The sequence below is a fragment of the Schistocerca piceifrons genome, chromosome 1 (assembly GCF_021461385.2).
Source record: "Schistocerca piceifrons isolate TAMUIC-IGC-003096 chromosome 1, iqSchPice1.1, whole genome shotgun sequence".
In the NCBI taxonomy this organism is placed as follows: Eukaryota; Metazoa; Arthropoda; class Insecta; order Orthoptera; family Acrididae; genus Schistocerca; species Schistocerca piceifrons.
In genome coordinates, this window is record NC_060138.1 from 103824011 (window position 1) to 103843001 (window position 18991).

General features: G+C 41.7%; 1 protein-coding gene across 3 annotated transcripts in view; it reads left to right on the plus strand.

Moving 5' to 3' along the window:
- The window catches only part of LOC124783974 (exocyst complex component 6B), a 170739-nt gene that overhangs the window by 125395 nt on the left and 26353 nt on the right, over nucleotides 1-18991 (plus strand). For all 3 annotated transcript variants that reach the window (XM_047254065.1, XM_047254063.1, XM_047254064.1), the window contains exon 12: nucleotides 15570-15761. In XM_047254065.1, coding sequence (XP_047110021.1) covers nucleotides 15570-15761 — 192 coding nt within the window. The remainder of the gene's footprint in view (nucleotides 1-15569; nucleotides 15762-18991) is intronic.

Below are 18991 nucleotides of genomic sequence, written 5' to 3' on the forward strand. Positions count from 1 at the left end.
TTCCTTTCGTCTTCCCCTCTCCTTCCCTCTTTCCTGATGAGGCAACAGTTTGTTGCGAAAGCTTGAATTTTGTGTGTGTGTTTGTGTTTGTTTGTGTGTCTATCGACCTGCCAGCGCTTTTGTTCGGTAAGTCACCTCATCTTTGTTTTTATATATAATATATATATATATATATATATATATATATATATATATATATATATATATTTTCACACAACTTCTTCCTGTTTTCACGATTGATCTGTGTTCAGTTTTTCAAGGCCTATCCACTGTGCCAACTTATAACTAAATCTGAGGGGGGTCCGATGGGGAGGTGGGGAGGTTCCCTTGTTAGTGTCACTCTATGGTATTGACCCCTCCCACATTTGTTCCATTACTAAATTAACTATTCCCTGGTGCCTCAGGATGGATCTTATCAAACTATTTATTCTCTTAGTCAAGTTGTGCCATAAGCTCATTTCAATGTGTATATCTTCTTTAGGTACTGAACTTCCCAAATCTTCAGCATTCTTCTGTAAAACCACAGTTTAAAAGTCTCTTTAAAAGTTTCTTTTCTCCCCTAGTCTATGCTGCTTATACTCCACATTTCACATCCAGGTAAGGCCGCATTCCAAACCAATATTTTCGGATTGCTCTTTCTAACATTTAAGTTTATATTCAATGTTAACAATTGCAGTTCATCAGACATGCTATTGCCAGTCAGCATTGTGTATCATTTCTATCTCAACTAGTATCAGGTACAAAGGGCTCCTGATAAGCCATTGGCTTTGGTAAGGAAAAATGCACTTCTGGGTTTGAAAATATTTATTTACTCAACATATTCCCCCTTTCCCCCCCCCCCCCCCCCCCTCATGAACCATGGACCTTGCCGTTGGTGGGGAGGATTGCGTGCCTCAGCGATACAGATAGCCGTACCGTAGGTGCAACCACAACGGAGGGCTATCTGTTGAGAGGCCAGACAAACGTGTGGTTCCTGAAGAGGGGCAGCAGCCTTTTCAGTAGTTGCAAGGGCAACAGTCTGGATGATTGACTGATCTGGCCTTGTAACAATAACCAAAACGGCCTTGCTGTGCTGGTACTGCGAACGGCTGAAAGCAAGGGGAAACTACAGCCGTAATTTTTCCCGAGGGCATGCAGCTTTACTGTATGATTAAATGATGATGGCGTCCTCTTGGGTAAAATATTCCGGAGGTAAAATAGTCCCCCATTCGGATCTCCGGGCGGGGACTTCTCAAGAGGATGTCGTTATCAGGAGAAAGAAAACTGGCGTTCTACGGATCGGAGCGTGGAATGTCAGATCTCTTAATCGGGCAGGTAGGTTAGAAAATTTAAAAAGGGAAATGGATAGGTTGAAGTTAGATATAGTGGGAATTAGTGAAGTTCGGTGGCAGGAGGAACAAGACTTCTGGTCAGGTGACTACAGGGTTATAAACACAAAATCAAATAGGGGTAATGCAGGAGTAGGTTTAATAATGAATAGGAAAATAGGAATGCGGGTAAGCTACTACAAACAGCATAGTGAACGCATTATTGTGGCCAAGATAGATACAAAGCCCACACCTACCACAGTAGTACAAGTTTATATGCCAACTGGCTCTGCAGATGACGAAGAAATTGAAGAAATGTATGATGAAATAAAAGAAATTGAAGAAATGTATGATGAAATAAAAGAAATTATTCAGATTGTGAAGGGAGACGAAAATTTAATAGTCATGGGTGACTGGAATTCGAGTGTAGGAAAAGGGAGAGAAGGAAACATAGTAGGTGAATATGGATTGGGGCTAAGAAATGAAAGAGGAAGCCGCCTGGTAGAATTTTGCACAGAGCACAACATAATCATAACTAACACTTGGTTTAAGAATCATGAAAGAAGGTTGTATACATGGAAGAACCATGGAGATACTAGAAGGTATCAGATAGATTATATAATGGTAAGACAGAGATTTAGGAAGCAGGTTTTAAATTGTAAGACATTTCCAGGGGCAGATGTGGATTCTGACCACAATCTATTGGTTATGACCTGTAGATTAAAACTGAAGAAACTGCAAAAAGGTGGGAATTTAAGGAGATGGGACCTGGATAAACTGAAAGAACCAGAGGTTGTACAGAGTTTCAGGGAGAGCATAAGGGAACAAATGACAGGAATGGGGGAAAAAAATACAGTAGAAGAAGAATGGGTAGCTTTGAGGGATGAAGTAGCGAAGGCAGCAGAGGATCAAGTAGGTAAAAAGACGAGGGCTAGTAGAAATCCTTGGGTAACAGAAGAAATATTGAATTTAATTGATGAAAGGAGAAAATATAAAAATGCAGTAAATGAAGCAGGCAAAAAGGAATACAAACGTCTCAAAAATGAGATCGACAGGAAGTGCAAAATGGCTAAGCAGGGATGGCTAGAGGACAAATGTAAGGATGTAGAGGCCTATCTCACTAGGGGTAAGATAGATACTGCCTACAGGAAAATTAAAGAGACCTTTGGAGAGAAGAGAATCACTTGTATGAATATCAAGAGCTCAGATGGAAACCCAGTTCTGAGCAAAGAAGGGAAAGCAGAAAGGTGGAAGGAGTATATAGAGGGTCTATACAAGGGCGATGTACTTGAGGACAATATTATGGAAATGGAAGAGGATGTAGATGAAGATGAAATGGGAGATATGATACTGCGTGAAGAGTTTGACAGAGCACTGAAAGACCTGAGTCGAAACAAGGCCCCCGGAGTAGACAACATTCCATTGGAACTACTGACGGCGTTGGGAGAGCCAGTCCTGACAAAACTCTACCATCTGGTGAGCAAGATGTATGAAACAGGCGAAATACCCTCAGACTTCAAGAAGAATATAATAATTCCAATCCCAAAGAAAGCAGGTGTTGACAGATGTGAAAATTACCGAACTATCAGTTTAATAAGTCACAGCTGCAAAATACTAACACGAATTCTTTACAGACGAGTGGAAAAACTAGTAGAAGCCGATCTCGGGGAAGATCAGTTTGGATTCCATAGAAACACTGGAACACGTGAGGAAATACTGACCTTACGACTTATCTTAGAAGAAAGATTAAGGAAAGGCAAACCTACGTTTCTAGCATTTGTAGACTTAGAGAAAGCTTTTGACAATGTTGACTGGAATACTCTCTTTCAAATTCTAAAGGTGGCAGGGGTAAAATACAGGGAGCGAAAGGCTATTTACAATTTGTACAGAAACCAGATGGCAGTTATAAGAGTCGAGGGACATGAAAGGGAAGCAGTGGTTGGGAAGGGAGTAAGACAGGGTTGTAGCCTCTCCCCGATGTTGTTCAATCTGTATATTGAGCAAGCAGTAAAGGAAACAAAAGAAAAATTCGGAGTAGGTATTAAAATTCATGGAGAGGAAATAAAAACCTTGAGGTTCGCCGATGACATTGTAATTCTGTCAGAGACAGCAAAGGACTTGGAAGAGCAATTGAATGGAATGGACAGTGTCTTGAAAGGAGGATATAAGATGAACATCAACAAAAGCAAAACAAGGATAATGGAATGTAGTCTAATTAAGTCGGGTGATGCTGAGGGAATTAGATTAGGAAATGAGGCACTTAAAGTAGTAAAGGAGTTTTGCTATTTGGGGAGCAAAATAACTGATGATGGTCAAAGTAGAGAGGATATAAAATGTAGGCTGGCAATGGCAAGGAAAGCGTTTCTGAAGAAGAGAAATTTGTTAACATCCAGTATTGATTTAAGTGTCAGGAAGTCATTTCTGAAAGTATTCGTTTGGAGTGTAGCCATGTATGGAAGTGAAACATGGACGATAAATAGTTTGGACAAGAAGAGAATAGAAGCTTTCGAAATGTGGTGCTACAGAAGAATGCTGAAGATTAGATGGGTAGATCACATAACTAATGAGGAAGTATTGAATAGGATTGGGGAGAAGAGAAGTTTGTGGCACAACTTGACCAGAAGAAGGGATCGGTTGGTAGGACATGTTCTGAGGCATCAAGGGATCGCCAGTTTAGTATTGGAGGGCAGCGAGGAGGGTAAAAATCGTAGAGGGAGACCAAGAGATGAATACACTAAGCAGATTCAGAAGGATGTAGGTTGCAGTAGGTACTGGGAGATGAAGAAGCTTGCACAGGATAGAGTAGCATGGAGAGCTGCATCAAACCAGTCTCAGGACTGAAGACCACAACAACAACAACATTCCCCCTTCAGCACAACACATTTATGGCATCTTTGTTCCAGCTTCTTTAACCCGCCTAAAAAACAAGACTTTGATTGTGCTGTAAGTCACTCATCCACAGACTTTCTTGCTTCCACGGTGTTCAGAAATCATCTTCCTTCTAGCTGTTTCTTCAGATTGGGGAACAGATATTAGTCTAAGGGAGGCTAAGTCAGGTGAATATGGTGTATGTTTGAGGGTTTCAAACTGAAAATCTGCCAGCTTTTCTGTGTGATGGCCACCTTGTGAGGAGGGGCATGGTCGTGCAGAAACATGATTCCATTTCTCTACTTTCCACAATGTTTGGGGACCAACTGTTGCTTCAGTTTGTCAGGAAGTTCAACATAGTACTTTAATTCAAACAATTTGTCTGCTTTTATTTGTATACTGAACTTCTTTGGACGTGAAAACAACCATGTCTCCAATTTTTGGACTGTCTTTTGGTTTCTGGATCATAAATGTATATCCATGTTTCATCCATGTTGATAAGATGATCCAAAATTGCCACAAGATTGTGGTGAAATTGGACCAAAATGGACTGTGAAGCAGCCACTCGGCCATGCTTTTGGTCTGCATTGAGACATTTGGGAGCACATTTGGTTGAGACTTTTCCCATGTCCAAAGTCTCATGAATAATATGACCCACACATTCTCGAGATATGCGTTGTGATCTCTGCTAACCTTCCTGTTATCCTCCAACAATCCAGGAACATGGAATGAAGAGCATTCATCGTTTCCAGAACTGTAGTTAGTGCATCTTCAGATTATCTGTAATTAGTAATAAAAATCTTGTTACATAACAGTTTTTGCATTATTCGTATTTAAAAGCCATTGATATGATGGCATTAAATGAAAGACCACAGTCATCAAATATTAACAAAGGAAAGCCTGAAATGGCAAGTGAAAAATCTCTAAGTTAAAAGTGCAAACTTACAACATTAATAAGGATTTAAATCAGCATGATTGCAGGATTAGAAACCAAAACGAAACTCACCAAACAACAGCTATATGTGGTGCAAAGATAGGTTAGTGAACACAGCCGTGAAACACAGTAGTAAACAAATACTGCTCTAGGCAAAGTACGTGCTGAAGTGAATGGGTCGTGCAGTAGATTGGTTTGAGTAAGAAACTTATCAAAAGTACCAAGTGGCAGGCAAAATACATGCTGAAGCAAGTGGGTCATGCAATAGACTGGCTTATCAAAAGTGCAGAGTGGCAGTGCTGATTGTAAACAGTAACTGAAATTAAGTAAATGCTGTACAGAGCCAATTACAATGATGGTACAGAATAAAATATTCTTAAAAATTAAAAATAGATGAACTAGTGGTGACATGGAAAGTAACTACTTCTGTGGAATGCTACACATCAAGATGAACCAAAATGTCACTCTAAATGACTAGGGGGACAAGAAGGGGGGAGGGGGGATGAGAATGTGATGGGAAAGGATAAGAGATGGTAAACTTACGGGGGAGGGGGGGAGGAGGAAAAAGTTAGAAAACACAAAGGTTTAAAAAACATTGGGGTAATGGGACAATTGAACACAAAGCTTCGGTGATAGGAGACAAAGGCAGAAAAAGTGAGCAGCCGACCCAACTGTCACAAAGAGAAGGGAGCTGTAGAGAATAACTCTTCTTTTGCCAAACACCTTAGATCTACTGACCATCGTGAACTGACTTTTGAGTCTCTCCAGATCCAGGGAAAGAATTAACCATTTTGCAACAGATTGAGAGAACAACATTTCGCAATGGGTCAAAAACTGAAACCTTAATGATCAATTGACCACAAAAAAAAACACATTTTCTATGACACCATGATTTCAAAATATAGGTAGTTTTATCTCTTCCCTTTTTGACTGTTGAGTCTGCTCTCACTTTTCCTGCCTTGGTCTCATACCATCATGGTTTTGTGTTTGGTTTTCCCATTACTCCGGTGTTTTAAGACTTTTTGTTTTTTAACTTTTCCTTCCCCCCCCCCATAAATTTACCATTTCCTATCCTTTCCCCTCTCAATCCCCTTCTCTACTCTCCACTCCTCCTTCCCCCTATTCACCTATTCATTTAGACTGACATTTCAGTCCATCACAATACATGGCTGTTTACTGAAATACAATCCTGGAAATTGAAATAAGAACACCGTGAATCCATTGTCCCAGGAAGGGGAAACTTTATTGACACATTCCTGGGGTCAGAGACATCACATGATCACACTGACAGAACCACAGGCACATAGACACAGGCAACAGAGCATGCACAATGTCGGCACTAGTACAGTGTATATCCACCTTTCGCAGCAATGCAGGCTGCTATTCTCCCATGGAGACGATCGTAGAGATGCTGGTTGTAGTCCTGTGGAACGGCTTGCCATGCCATTTCCACCTGGCGCCTCAGTTGGACCAGCGTTCGTGCTGGACGTGCAGACCGCGTGAGACGACGCTTCATCCAGTCCCAAACATGCTCAATGGGGGACAGATCCGGAGATCTTGCTGGCCAGGGTAGTTGACTTACACCTTCTAGAGCACGTTGGGTGGCACGGGATACATGCGGCCGTGCATTGTCCTGTTGGAACAGCAAGTTCCCTTGCCGGTCTAGGAATGGTAGAACGATGGGTTCGATGACGGTTTGGATGTACCGTGCACTATTCAGTGTCCCCTCGACGATCACCAGTGGTGTACGGCCAGTGTAGGAGATCGCTCCCCACACCATGATGCCGGGTGTTGGCCCTGTGTGCCTCGGTCGTATGCAGTCCTGATTGTGGCGCTCACCTGCACGGCGCCAAACACGCATATGACCATCATTGGCACCAAGGCAGAAGCGACTCTCATCGCTGAAGATGACACGTCTCCATTCGTCCCTCCATTCACGCCTGTCGCGACACCACTGGAGGCGGGCTGCACGATGTTGGGGCGTGAGCGGAAGACGGCCTAACGGTGTGCAGGACCGTAGCCCAGCTTCATGGAGACGGTTGCGAATGGTCCTCGCCGATACCCCAGGAGCAACAGTGTCCCTAATTTGCTGGGAAGTGGCGGTGCGGTCCCCTACGGCACTGCGTAGGATCCTACGGTCTTGGCGTGCATCTGTGCGTCACTGCGGTCTGGTCCCAGGTCGACGGGCACGTGCACTTTCCGCCGACCACTGGCGACAACATCGATGTACTGTGGAGACCTCACGCCCCACGTGTTGAGCAATTCGGCGGTACATCCACCCGGCCTCCCGCATGCCCACTATACGCCCTCGCTCAAAGTCCGTCAACTGCACATACAGTTCACGTCCACGCTGTCGCGGCATGCTACCAGTGTTAAAGACTGCGATGGAGCTCCGTATGCCACGGCAAACTGGTTGACACTGACGGCGGCGGTGCACAAATGCTGCGCAGCTAGCGCCATTCGACGGCCAACACCGCGGTTCCTGGTGTGTCCGCTGTGTCGTGCGTGTGATCATTGCTTGTACAGCCCTCTCGTAGTGTCCGGAGCAAGTATGGTGGGTCTGACACACCGGTGTCAATGTGTTCTTTTTTCCATTTCCAGGAGTGTAGTTACTTTTCATGCCACCACTAGTTCATCTACCTTTAACTTTTAAGAAATTTTATTCTGTTCCATCGTTTTAATAGGCTCTGTTCAGCATTTACTATATTTCAATCCCTTTTTACAATTATCACTGCCACTCGTCACTTTTGATAAGTTTTGTTCTAAAGTCAATCTACTGCACAACATCGCTTCAGCATGTACTTTGCCTGGAGCAGTATTTGTTTACCATTGTGTTTCATGGCTGTGATCACTAACCTATCTTTGCACCGCATATTGCCATGGCTTGGTGAGTTTCTTTCTGGTTCCTAATCCTACACTAACGCAGATTTAAATTCTTATTAATGTTGTAAGTTTACACTCTTAACATAGGGGTTTTCACTGACCATTTCAGGCTTTCCAGTCTTTATATTTGACCACTGTGACCTTCGCTCTAATGCGTTGTCTCCTGCTCAAGGCAAGTGAATCATTTTACTTCTCATCTTTGAATTAGCTATTCCATTAATCAGTGTTAGATAGGTTCACGAATAAACTGTTGTGGAACAAAATTTTTGTTACTAATTACAGATAATCTGAAGATGCATTAATCTCTCAAAATGAGTCATCAATAAAACACTTGCAACAGAGACTTTTTTCTGTTGTTGGAACACTGAACCATGTCGCTGCGTTGGGCCAAAATGGAATGGAGTAATGCGTTCAGAATTACAGTGCCATCAGAAAACCTAACATTTTAATTTCTTTTCCTTTAACATCGATCCCTATATTATTTTATATCCAAAGGGATTGGGGGAATGGCTGCAACCCTGTCTAAATGATAAACAATCTTTCTTTCTATGTATTCGCAGCACATTACACTTTTCTACATTGAGATTGAATTGCCATTCCCTGCACCATGCGTCAGTTCGCTGCAGATCCTCCTGCATTTCAGTACAATTTTCCATTGTTACAACCTCTCGATACACCACAGTATCAACTGCAAAAAGCCTCAGTGAACTTCTGATCTCATCCACAAGGTCATTTATGTATATTGTGAATAGCAACGGTCCTATGACACTCCCCTGCGGCACACCTGAAATCACTCTTATGTCGGAAGACTTCTCTCCATTGAGAATGACATGCTGCGTTCTGTTGTCTAGGAACTCTTCAATCCAATCACACAATTGGTCTGATAGTCCATATGCTCTTACTTTGTTCATTAGACGACTGTGGGGAACTGTATCGAACGCCTTGCGGAAGTCAAGAAACACGGCATGTACCTGTGAACCCGTGTCTATGGCCCTCTGAGTCTCGTTGACGAATAGTGTGAGCTGGGTTTCACACGACCGTCTTTTTCGAAACCCATGCTGATTCCTACAGAGTAGATTTCTACTCTCCAGAAAGTCATTATACTTGAACACAGTACGTGTTCCAAAATTCTACAACTGATCGACATTAGAGATATAGGTCTATAGTTTTGCACATCTGTTCAACGTCCCTTCTTGAAAACGGGGATGACCTGTGCCCTTTTCCAATCCTTTGGGAAGCTACGCTCTTCTGGAGACCTACAGTACACCGCTACAAGAAGGGGGGCAAGTTCCTTCGCCTACTCTGTGTAAAATCGAACTGGAATCCCATCAGGTCCAGTGGCCTTTCCTCTTTTGAGCGATTTTAATTGTTTCTCTATCCCTCTGTCTATTTCAATATCTACCATTTTGTCATCTGTGCGACAATCTATAGAAGGAACTACAGTGCAGTCTTCCTCTGTGAAACAGCTTTGGAGAAAAACATTTAGTATTTCGGCCTTTAGTCTGCCTCCTCTGTTTCAGTACCATTTTGGTCACAGAGTGTCTGGACATTTTGTTTTGATCCACCTACTGCTTTGACATAAGACCAAAATTTCTTAGGATTTTCTGCCAAGTCAGTACAGAGAACTTTACTTTCGAATTCATTGAACGCCTCTCGCATAGCCCTCCTCACACTACATTTCGCTTCGTGTAATTTTGTTTGTCTGCAAGGCTTTGGCTATGTTTATGTTTGCTGTGAAGTTCCCTTTGCTTCCACAGCAGTTTTCTAACTTGGTTGTTGTACCACAGTGGCTCTTTTCCATCTCTTATGATCTTGCTTGGCACATACTCATCTAACGCATATTGTACGATGGTTTTGAACTTTGTCCACTGATCCTCAACACTATCTGTACTTGAGACAAAACTTTTGTGTTGAGCCATCAGGTACTCTGTAATCTGCTTTTTGTCACTTTTGCTAAACAGAAAAATCTTCCTACCTTTTTTAATATTTCTATTTACAGCTGAAATCATCGATGCAGTAACCGCTTTATGATCGCTGATTCCCTGTTCTGCGTTAACTGTTTCAAATAGTTTGGGGCTCTTTGTCACCAGAAGGTCTAATATGTTGTCGCCACGAGTCGGTTCTCTGTTTAACTGCTCAAGGTAGTTTTCAGATAAAGCACTTAAAAAAATTTCACTGGATTCTTTGTCCCTGCCACACGTTATGAACGTTTGAGTCTCCCAGTCTATATCCGGCAAATTAAAATCTCCACCCAGAACTATAATATGGTGGGGAAATCTACTCGAAATATTTTCCAAATTATCCTTCAGGTGTTCAGCCACAACAGCTGCTGAGCCAGGGGGCCTATAGAGACATCCAATTACCATGTCTGAACCTGCTTTAACAGTGACCTTCACCCAAATTATTTCACATTTCGGATCTCCGTCAATTTCCTTCGATACTATTGCACTTCTTATCGCTATAAACACGCCTCCCCCTTCACTGTCCAGCCTGTCTCTACAGTATACATTCCAATCTGAGTTTAGGATTTCATTACTGTTTATGTCTGGTTTCAGCCAACTTTCTGTCCCTAGTACTATATGGGCGTTGTGACTATTTATTAATGAGAGCAGTTCTGGGACCTTTCTATAGAAGCTCCTGCAGTTCATTATTAGCACATTAATATTGTTATTCCCTGTTGAATTTTGCCTACTCCTACCTTGCCGCATCTCAGGAGGCGTCTTGTCGGGCCTAGGGAGGGAATTCTCTAACCTAAAAAACCCCCATGTACACTCCACACGTACTCCGTTACCCTTGTAGCCGCTTCCGGCGTATAGTGCACGCCTGACCTATTCAGGAGGACCCTACATTTCTGCACCCAATAGCTGAGGTCGAGAAATTTGCACCCCAGATCTCCGCAGAATCATCCGAGCCTCTGGTTTAAGTCTTCCACTCGGCTCCAAACCAGAGGACCGCGATCGGTTCTGGGAACGATACTACAAATAGTTTGCTCTGATTCCACCCTGCTAGTGAGGCTTTCCGTCTTCACCAATTCCGCCAACCGCCTGTACGAACTGAGGATGACCTCTGAACCCAGACGGCAGGAGTCATTGGTGCCAACATGAGCAACAATTTGCAGTCGGGTGCACCCAGTGATCTCTATCGCCGCCGGCAGGGCCTCCTCCACATCTCGGATGAGACCCCCCAGCAAGCAGACAGAGTGAACACTGGCCTTCTTCCCCGACCTTTCCGCTATTTCCCTAAGGGGCTCCATCACCCGCCTAATGTTGGAGCTCCCAATAACTAATAAACCCCTCCCCCCGTGTGCCTGCTCGGACCTAGCTGAAGGAGCAGCCACATGTCCACTCACAGGCAGAGCGTGCGATGCCACATGGCCAGCCTCCACTTTTACCCTCCGCCTTGTGCGCCACGAACACCGCTGAACCCGCCACTCGCCTTGGGGAGAGGGTGGCCCAACTGCGCCCGGTACCCGCGAAGATGTCTCAACAGCAGGGACAGTGGGTGAAGCATGTAACACCGGGGGTGTACCATGCGATGCACCAGACTCCCCACTGCCGGTACACTCTGAGGCAGCAGCCTGAAGACGGCTGACTGCGGCAATCAACACGTTCAGCTGTTCCATTTTTTAAAGCTACTCATTCATCATGTATAGTATTTGTTTCACCTATTTCAGTCAGTTGCTCGTAACTCACCCTTTGAAATTCTCAAAAAACCCCTGACTGTTTCAACTTATCCAGGTCCCAGCTCCTTAATTTCTGTAATTTCTTCAGCTTTAATTTGCATTTGCTACCTAATAAATTATGGTCTAAGTCCACATCTGTAGCTGGAAATGATTCGGAGTTTCTGAATCACATTACTACTATTACACTGTATAATCTATCTGAAACCTTTCAGTGTTTCCAGATCTCTTCTGTCTATACAGTCTTCTTTCATGACTCCTGAACCAAATGTTAGCAATGATGAGCTGGTGTTCAATGCAAAATTTTACCAGCTGGCTTTTCCTTTTATTTCTTTGCCACAGTCCATGTTCGATTACTATTTACCCTCTCTTTCTTAGTATCAAATTCCTTTTCCCCACTACAATTAAATTTTTATCTCTTTTTAACAACTGAATAATTTCTTTTATCTTATCATACATGTTTTTTACAATATCTTCATCTGTTGAGCTGGCTCGTAAGGAAAGAGAAGTGTATTATCATAGTTGGTCATAGCTTCATGTCTCTCTTGGCTATGGTGATCCATTTACTATATTCAACAATAATTATCCAGATGGTGATTTTTCGCATTATTGTTTGAGTAAATCACCTCCTTTGTATCTTGGAAGACCAAGAGTTTTTTCATGCAGTACTATTGAAGTTTCTCAAAGGATACAATATTATGAGCCCCATTCAAAATTCAATATTTTGTAAATTTTATTGGTAATCTATGTATTTCAGTGCATGTTGGAGATAGCAATTGATTTGTTTCCGTAACCACTATAATGTATCTCATTTTAGCAAATGAACTAGTGATTTCTCCATTGAAGACCCATACACACAATCCTCATAGTTGTTATTAAACAGTCTTACATGCTAGTCTGTTGAGGAAAAATACTGGTCACCTCATTTACATTACAACAAAAAAAATATGACCATTAATAATTACATAATTCTGAAAGTTTTTTTCTGCTTTTCACACAGGATTTTCACAGCTGTAATATTAGGTGTAAGTAGAATTACCAGAATATACTGTAGATGCCTTGAACAAAAAAACTGTGCTCAGTGATTAGAAAAAGCACATCACACTTGTCTGCAAAGAGGGAAACAGAAGTGATCCACAAAACTACTGTCCAGTCTCATTTATGTCTGTCTATTGTAGAATCCAAAAATTGTGAGTTCAAACATAATGAGATGTTTTGAACTGAATGGTCTCCTCCATACTGTCAATGTGGGTTCCAGAATCATAAATCATGTGAAACTCTACTTGCACTTTCCTTGCATGATTTTCTGAATGACATGTATCATTGAAATTATAGAGATGCAGTATTTCTTGAATTCTGAGAGGTGTTCAGTTTGTTATCACACCAACAACTAATAGTGAAATTTGTGACTGAATTTAGGATTTTTTGGTAGGGACGATGAGGCATGTTATCTTGAACAGAGACTCATTGGCAAGAGTAGAACTATCTCACGGTGAGTTCCAGGTAAGTGTTACAGGACCCATATTGCTCATGTTGAATACCAGAATGAAAATGTTCCTATCATAACACCAAAGACGGCAAATATGTCCTGCGCCGAGTTAGAGATGTGAAAGAGGGGAATTAGCTTTGGGACTTATCTGCCAGCCTCAGAGACATTTAAATCAAAACTCCTTGCATTTTCTCATGTTTTTACTCGTTAGTATTAGTAACATGTGCATTTATTGTAGGAAGTGTCCCCTAGTACGAATGCATGCATCCTAAATGTAATGACACGCATTTGCATGACATGACAAATGCCATGTTGGATGATATGATTCCATTTGTCACATTTTATGACATGACATTATCTATCATGTTACTTTAGACAATGCATTATGTTACTTGACATGGGTACTAACTCTAAAACAATTAAAAAAGTGCAAATGTGTCAAGATGTTTTGATTTAAATGCCTTTGAAGTTACTAGATAAGTCAAAAAGCTAGTACCCTTCTTTCTTTCCCTAACTCTATGTAGGACATATTCACCTTTCTTATGCTGTGATAGGAGCATTTCTGATTCTGGCTCCCAACTTTTACTCAGCCATGATTTCGACGTTAGACATGTAAATGCTCAGTCAAATAACGTATCATTCTGTACAGGGCTGGGCATAGTTCTCGCCTGGTAAATGCATTTTAAGCCACTGGTGAATAAAATCTTTAACATATAAATAACAAAATGATAATCAACAGTAATAACCAATTTTTTTTAAATACATCCAAATGCAGCATTTAAAATGCAAAGCATTCGTTCAAAACCCAGTTTCATATGCAGGTGCATGATTTTTCACATGTAAAACCTGAAAAATGAAAGATTTTTGCAAACACTTCTTGTGATTACCATAAGAATATATTTTTTATTATCATCTGTATCACTCTAAACCATCTCAGTATGTGTGATTTTATGTGCAATTTATGTGCAAATTTGGACTGCTATATTGTGACATTGGATAAATTTTTCACAAAACAATGGGATGACCATCAATTTCATATATTCATCTACTTTCTTACAAAATTTGAACACAATTTGTACAGGTTTGAAACATAGAAGTAGCACTTCTCCAAAAGTCCCAGAAAACATGTTTTTGCACTTAAAACCAAAACAAAGCAATATTTTTTCAACTGTTAAAACTTGGTATTGAATAAAAAAAATCATTTTGACTTATTCATTTGTCTACCTTTGTGCAAACAAATTCATACTAGTTTAAAGTATAGAAGTCACGGGCTTCAATAACCTCCCAGAAAACAGTGTTTTTTGCATGTAAAATCCAAATGAAGCGAGATCTTTTCAAACAGTTAAAATTTATGTTAGAGCAAGGACCAATACACCAGAAGACCAAATCTGAACCATAAATCTTGCTCTGGTCTGGAGTTATTTAAGGATGACTGTTTCTACATGTAAAATCTGAACAAGGATGGTGGTTTTTGCACATAAATTCCAAACAGTGCACGTACAAATTATGCCATTAGCTGAACATTAATTTCAGCCCAATTAAAATCTTTTGCAAAAGGAATTAATTGATGTGCACAATTTTCCAGGGTGCCAGCTCTGGTTCATCATTCAAATATTGCTTAACGTACTGTGAAATAGCTGCAGTAAGACAAATATTCAAATAGCTGTACAATTGGCCACTGGTCCAGGCTAAACCAAAAACTTTGTACCCCATGTTCGTAGCTTCGACACTGTAATAATTAACGACCTCTCAGCCAATATTCACATCAGATTCAGTATTTTTGGCTGAAATACTGTCGACAGTACTAAATTCTAATGTACACAGTACACAATGTCTGCTTGCATTGCTTCAGACAGATGGTCAGCAGAATGTTTGTGATTCTTGTTGCCATATTTTGCCTCTAAGGTTATATTTGACAACAGAAAATTTATGTTACAATACTGGTCCAACTCAGCAACCTGGTGATGATCTAAAGAATGAAACTGGTTGTGATACAGTAAATGTGTATTAATACAGCAGTGGTGGTTTCCATTAATCAATAATATTAATATTTTCAAACTCTCTTGTCCTTCCACTCACATATAGCAGTGCTGTGCTGTATTTAGTTGTTGTGGCATGTCAATATAGTTAGAAACTATCATTTATCCTTAATGTTTATTGTTACTGTACAGGGTGCTTTTATCTCTCTCTTTTGTGTGTGTGTGTGTGTGTGTGTGTGTGTGTGTGTGTGTGTGTGTTCCTTGTAAGTAATCTCTCACTGTACCTGTACCAAAATAATATTGATGAATAGATATTAAACAAGTAATATTTATCATATGAGTAGTATTTATCTGCTTAATGATTAAAGTAGTTTTAACTTACATTTATCTAATTGATCACAAAGTAGTGCTTGGTATAATTTTATTGCAGTCAGGCAGAAGTGAATGATATGATCCGGAAATCAACAAATCTCCTGCTCACACGGTCATTCAGTGGCTGCTTATCTTCACTCTTCCGGAAACCAAGTCTTGCCCTTCTCCAGGTGATTCAGATAATTATTGATACAGGCTATCTTGAAGAGGCAACTGTTTATTTGGAGGAATTTGTCTCTAATATTACAGGGTGAGTAATACTGCAATAACATTTTGTTTGTCTTCCTCCTAGCTGTGGACATGAATAGTACATTTAATGAAATTGTAGATGCTTGCAGTTTTTTTAATCACTGATCTTCTAAACAGTTATCATTAATAAAATATTGATTGTTGTTATCAAATTAAATTGGAGAGTTTGGCTTAACAGTTAATTATTGTGATAAATCATGGAACTACAGAGTACAATTAAAGGGAGCAGGTTGAATTTTGTATGTACTGAAGATTTATTCTGAAACAGTCAGGTCTATCAAGCTCTGCTGTAGGAGAAATGAATAAGTTTGACAAAAAAAATAGCAAACAATGTTTTAGCAAAATTGAAACATTATTTCTTAACACAATCCGTATTAACTATGACTTTTGCACTGTGGATTCAGATTTATTTATTACCTCAAAAGAAGAAAGTTGTTTCCACCCATCATGTTCTGCATGTCTTAAGGGGAACTGTTGGTCATATACACTCCTGGAAATGGAAAAAAGAACACATTGACACCGGTGTGTCAGACCCACCATACTTGCTCCGGACACTGCGAGAGGGCTGTACAAGCAATGATCACAAGCACGGCACAGCGGACACACCAGGAACCGCGGTGTTGGCCGTCGAATGGCGCTAGCTGCGCAGCATTTGTGCACCGCCGCCGTCAGTGTCAGCCAGTTTGCCGTGGCATACTGAGCTCCATCGCAGTCTTTAACACTGGTAGCATGCCGCGACAGCGTGGACGTGAACCGTATGTGCAGTTGACGGACTTTGAGCGAGGGCGTATAGTGGGCATGCGGGAGGCCGGGTGGACGTACCGCCGAATTGCTCAACACGTGGGGCGTGAGGTCTCCACAGTACATCGATGTTGTCACCAGTGGTCGGCGGAAGGTGCACGTGCCCGTCGACCTGGGACCGGACCGCAGCGACGCACGGATGCACGCCAAGACCGTAGGATCCTACGCAGTGCCGTAGGGGACCGCACCGCCACTTCCCAGCAAATTAGGGACACTGTTGCTCCTGGGGTATCGGCGAGGACCATTCGCAACCGTCTCCATGAAGCTGGGCTACGGTCCCGCACACCGTTAGGCCGTCTTCCGCTCACGCCCCAACATCGTGCAGCCCGCCTCCAGTGGTGTCGCGACAGGCGTGAATGGAGGGACGAATGGAGACGTGTCATCTTCAGCGATGAGAGTCGCTTCTGCCTTGGTGCCAATGATGGTCGTATGCGTGTTTGGCGCCGTGCAGGTGAGCGCCACAATCAGGACTGCATACGACCGAGGCACACAGGGCCAACACCCGGCATCATGGTGTGGGGAGCGATCTCCTACACTGGCCGTACACCACTGGTGATCGTCGAGGGGACACTGAATAGTGCACGGTACATCCAAACCGTCATCGAACCCATCGTTCTACCATTCCTAGACCGGCAAGGGAACTTGCTGTTCCAACAGGACAATGCACGGCCGCATGTATCCCGTGCCACCCAACGTGCTCTAGAAGGTGTAAGTCAACTACCCTGGCCAGCAAGATCTCCGGATCTGTCCCCCATTGAGCATGTTTGGGACTGGATGAAGCGTCGTCTCACACGGTCTGCACGTCCAGCACGAACGCTGGTCCAACTGAGGCGCCAGGTGGAAATGGCATGGCAAGCCGTTCCACAGGACTACATCCAGCATCTCTACGATCGTCTCCATGGGAGAATAGCAGCCTGCATTGCTGCGAAAGGTGGATATACACTGTACTAGTGCCGACATTGTGCATGCTCTGTTGCCTGTGTCTATGTGCCTGTGGTTCTGTCAATGTGATCATGTGATGTATCTGACCCCAGGAATGTGTCAATAAAGTTTCCCCTTCCTGGGACAATGAATTCACGGTGTTCTTATTTCAATTTCCAGGAGTGTAGTACATTGTAGATCAACAAAGGGAAGCAGCTGTTAGAATCTGCATTAATGTAGTACTGGAAAGTTCTGTATGGTTTGCGACGAATGAAAGTAACTTCTTACTGTGGAGACAAGGTGTTGAGTGCTACGAAGCTGTTCCTGTTGTTAAGCTTTTGGACAATGCCCTTTCTATTGCAAAAAAAACACACACTTGAAGAAATTATTTCTAGTTTTTGGAACTATTAATTTCTTCTCCAGGGAGAAAAAAATGAATAGATTGGAGAAGACATCTGGATGAGAGGGACTCACCTGTGGTGAGAATGAGGTTAAAACAAGACGTTCAACATAATCTACAAAGAATTTCTAATTGCTATAGATGCTCGATTGACAAGTCATTAGATTTTACAGGAGAGACTGTTTGACATGGAAGGGATGAGGTTTTCCTAGGTAAACACTGTGATTATCACACAGTGATGGAGCCTTTATATGGAGGGATGATAAGTCACAGTCTGTTTTAAGATTTCAGATGGTTGCTTTCCATCTGTTGTGATGTTTGAAAATGATCTAAGAAAGGAAGATAGAGGAAGGTTGGTGATAAGGAATTCTAGGGAGTTTAAGGGAGGAGCAGGGAAGGATAATGGAAGGATGGATTTATAAACTGGTCGAAGCGAGGCTGAATGTTCACTTTCAGCAATTTTGGTCATAGAGACAAGAAATTTTTTCCACTATCATTAAACTGCTATAAGCTATTTGAGGTTGCTCACACTAAAGTTAACCTAGTAAAAATGACAAGCAAGCCACTTCTGTGGCAAAAGCTGCTGCTAATACTTCCTCAACTATATTTAAAGAAAAATGCTGTTTGTTTCCTATTACTTGCTTAATATTTACATGAGCTCATTTGTTTCTTTGTAACAAGGATAATGGTATGTTTGCGGTGAGCATTGCTACATGTAACACTGCTGATTGAAATCTTCAGTCATTGAATCAGTCAGATAATTCTGTAGAAAGCTTTTCACTCTTTTTAGTGGAACAAACTGATGATACAGTGGTCACCTTTGACATGCCAGTAAAGAAATTGTCAATAAATCAGCAAAGTGCAAAATATGTGCATTTCCTTTTGTATTTAAATGTGTAAGCCGACGTCTTGTTTTTTCTTTGTGCTGGAGTAGGACCCCATATGTCAGATAAATTCACTTGAAGATTGTGTATTCTAATATTTTTGTGTTGTTTTCCAATTATATATTCAGTGAATGTATGAAAATTTGTTTGTGTTTTGATGAATTACTTGCAGTTGAAGGTTTATGAGTGCAATGCAGAAATGAGATTTGTAATAGTATCTTCATT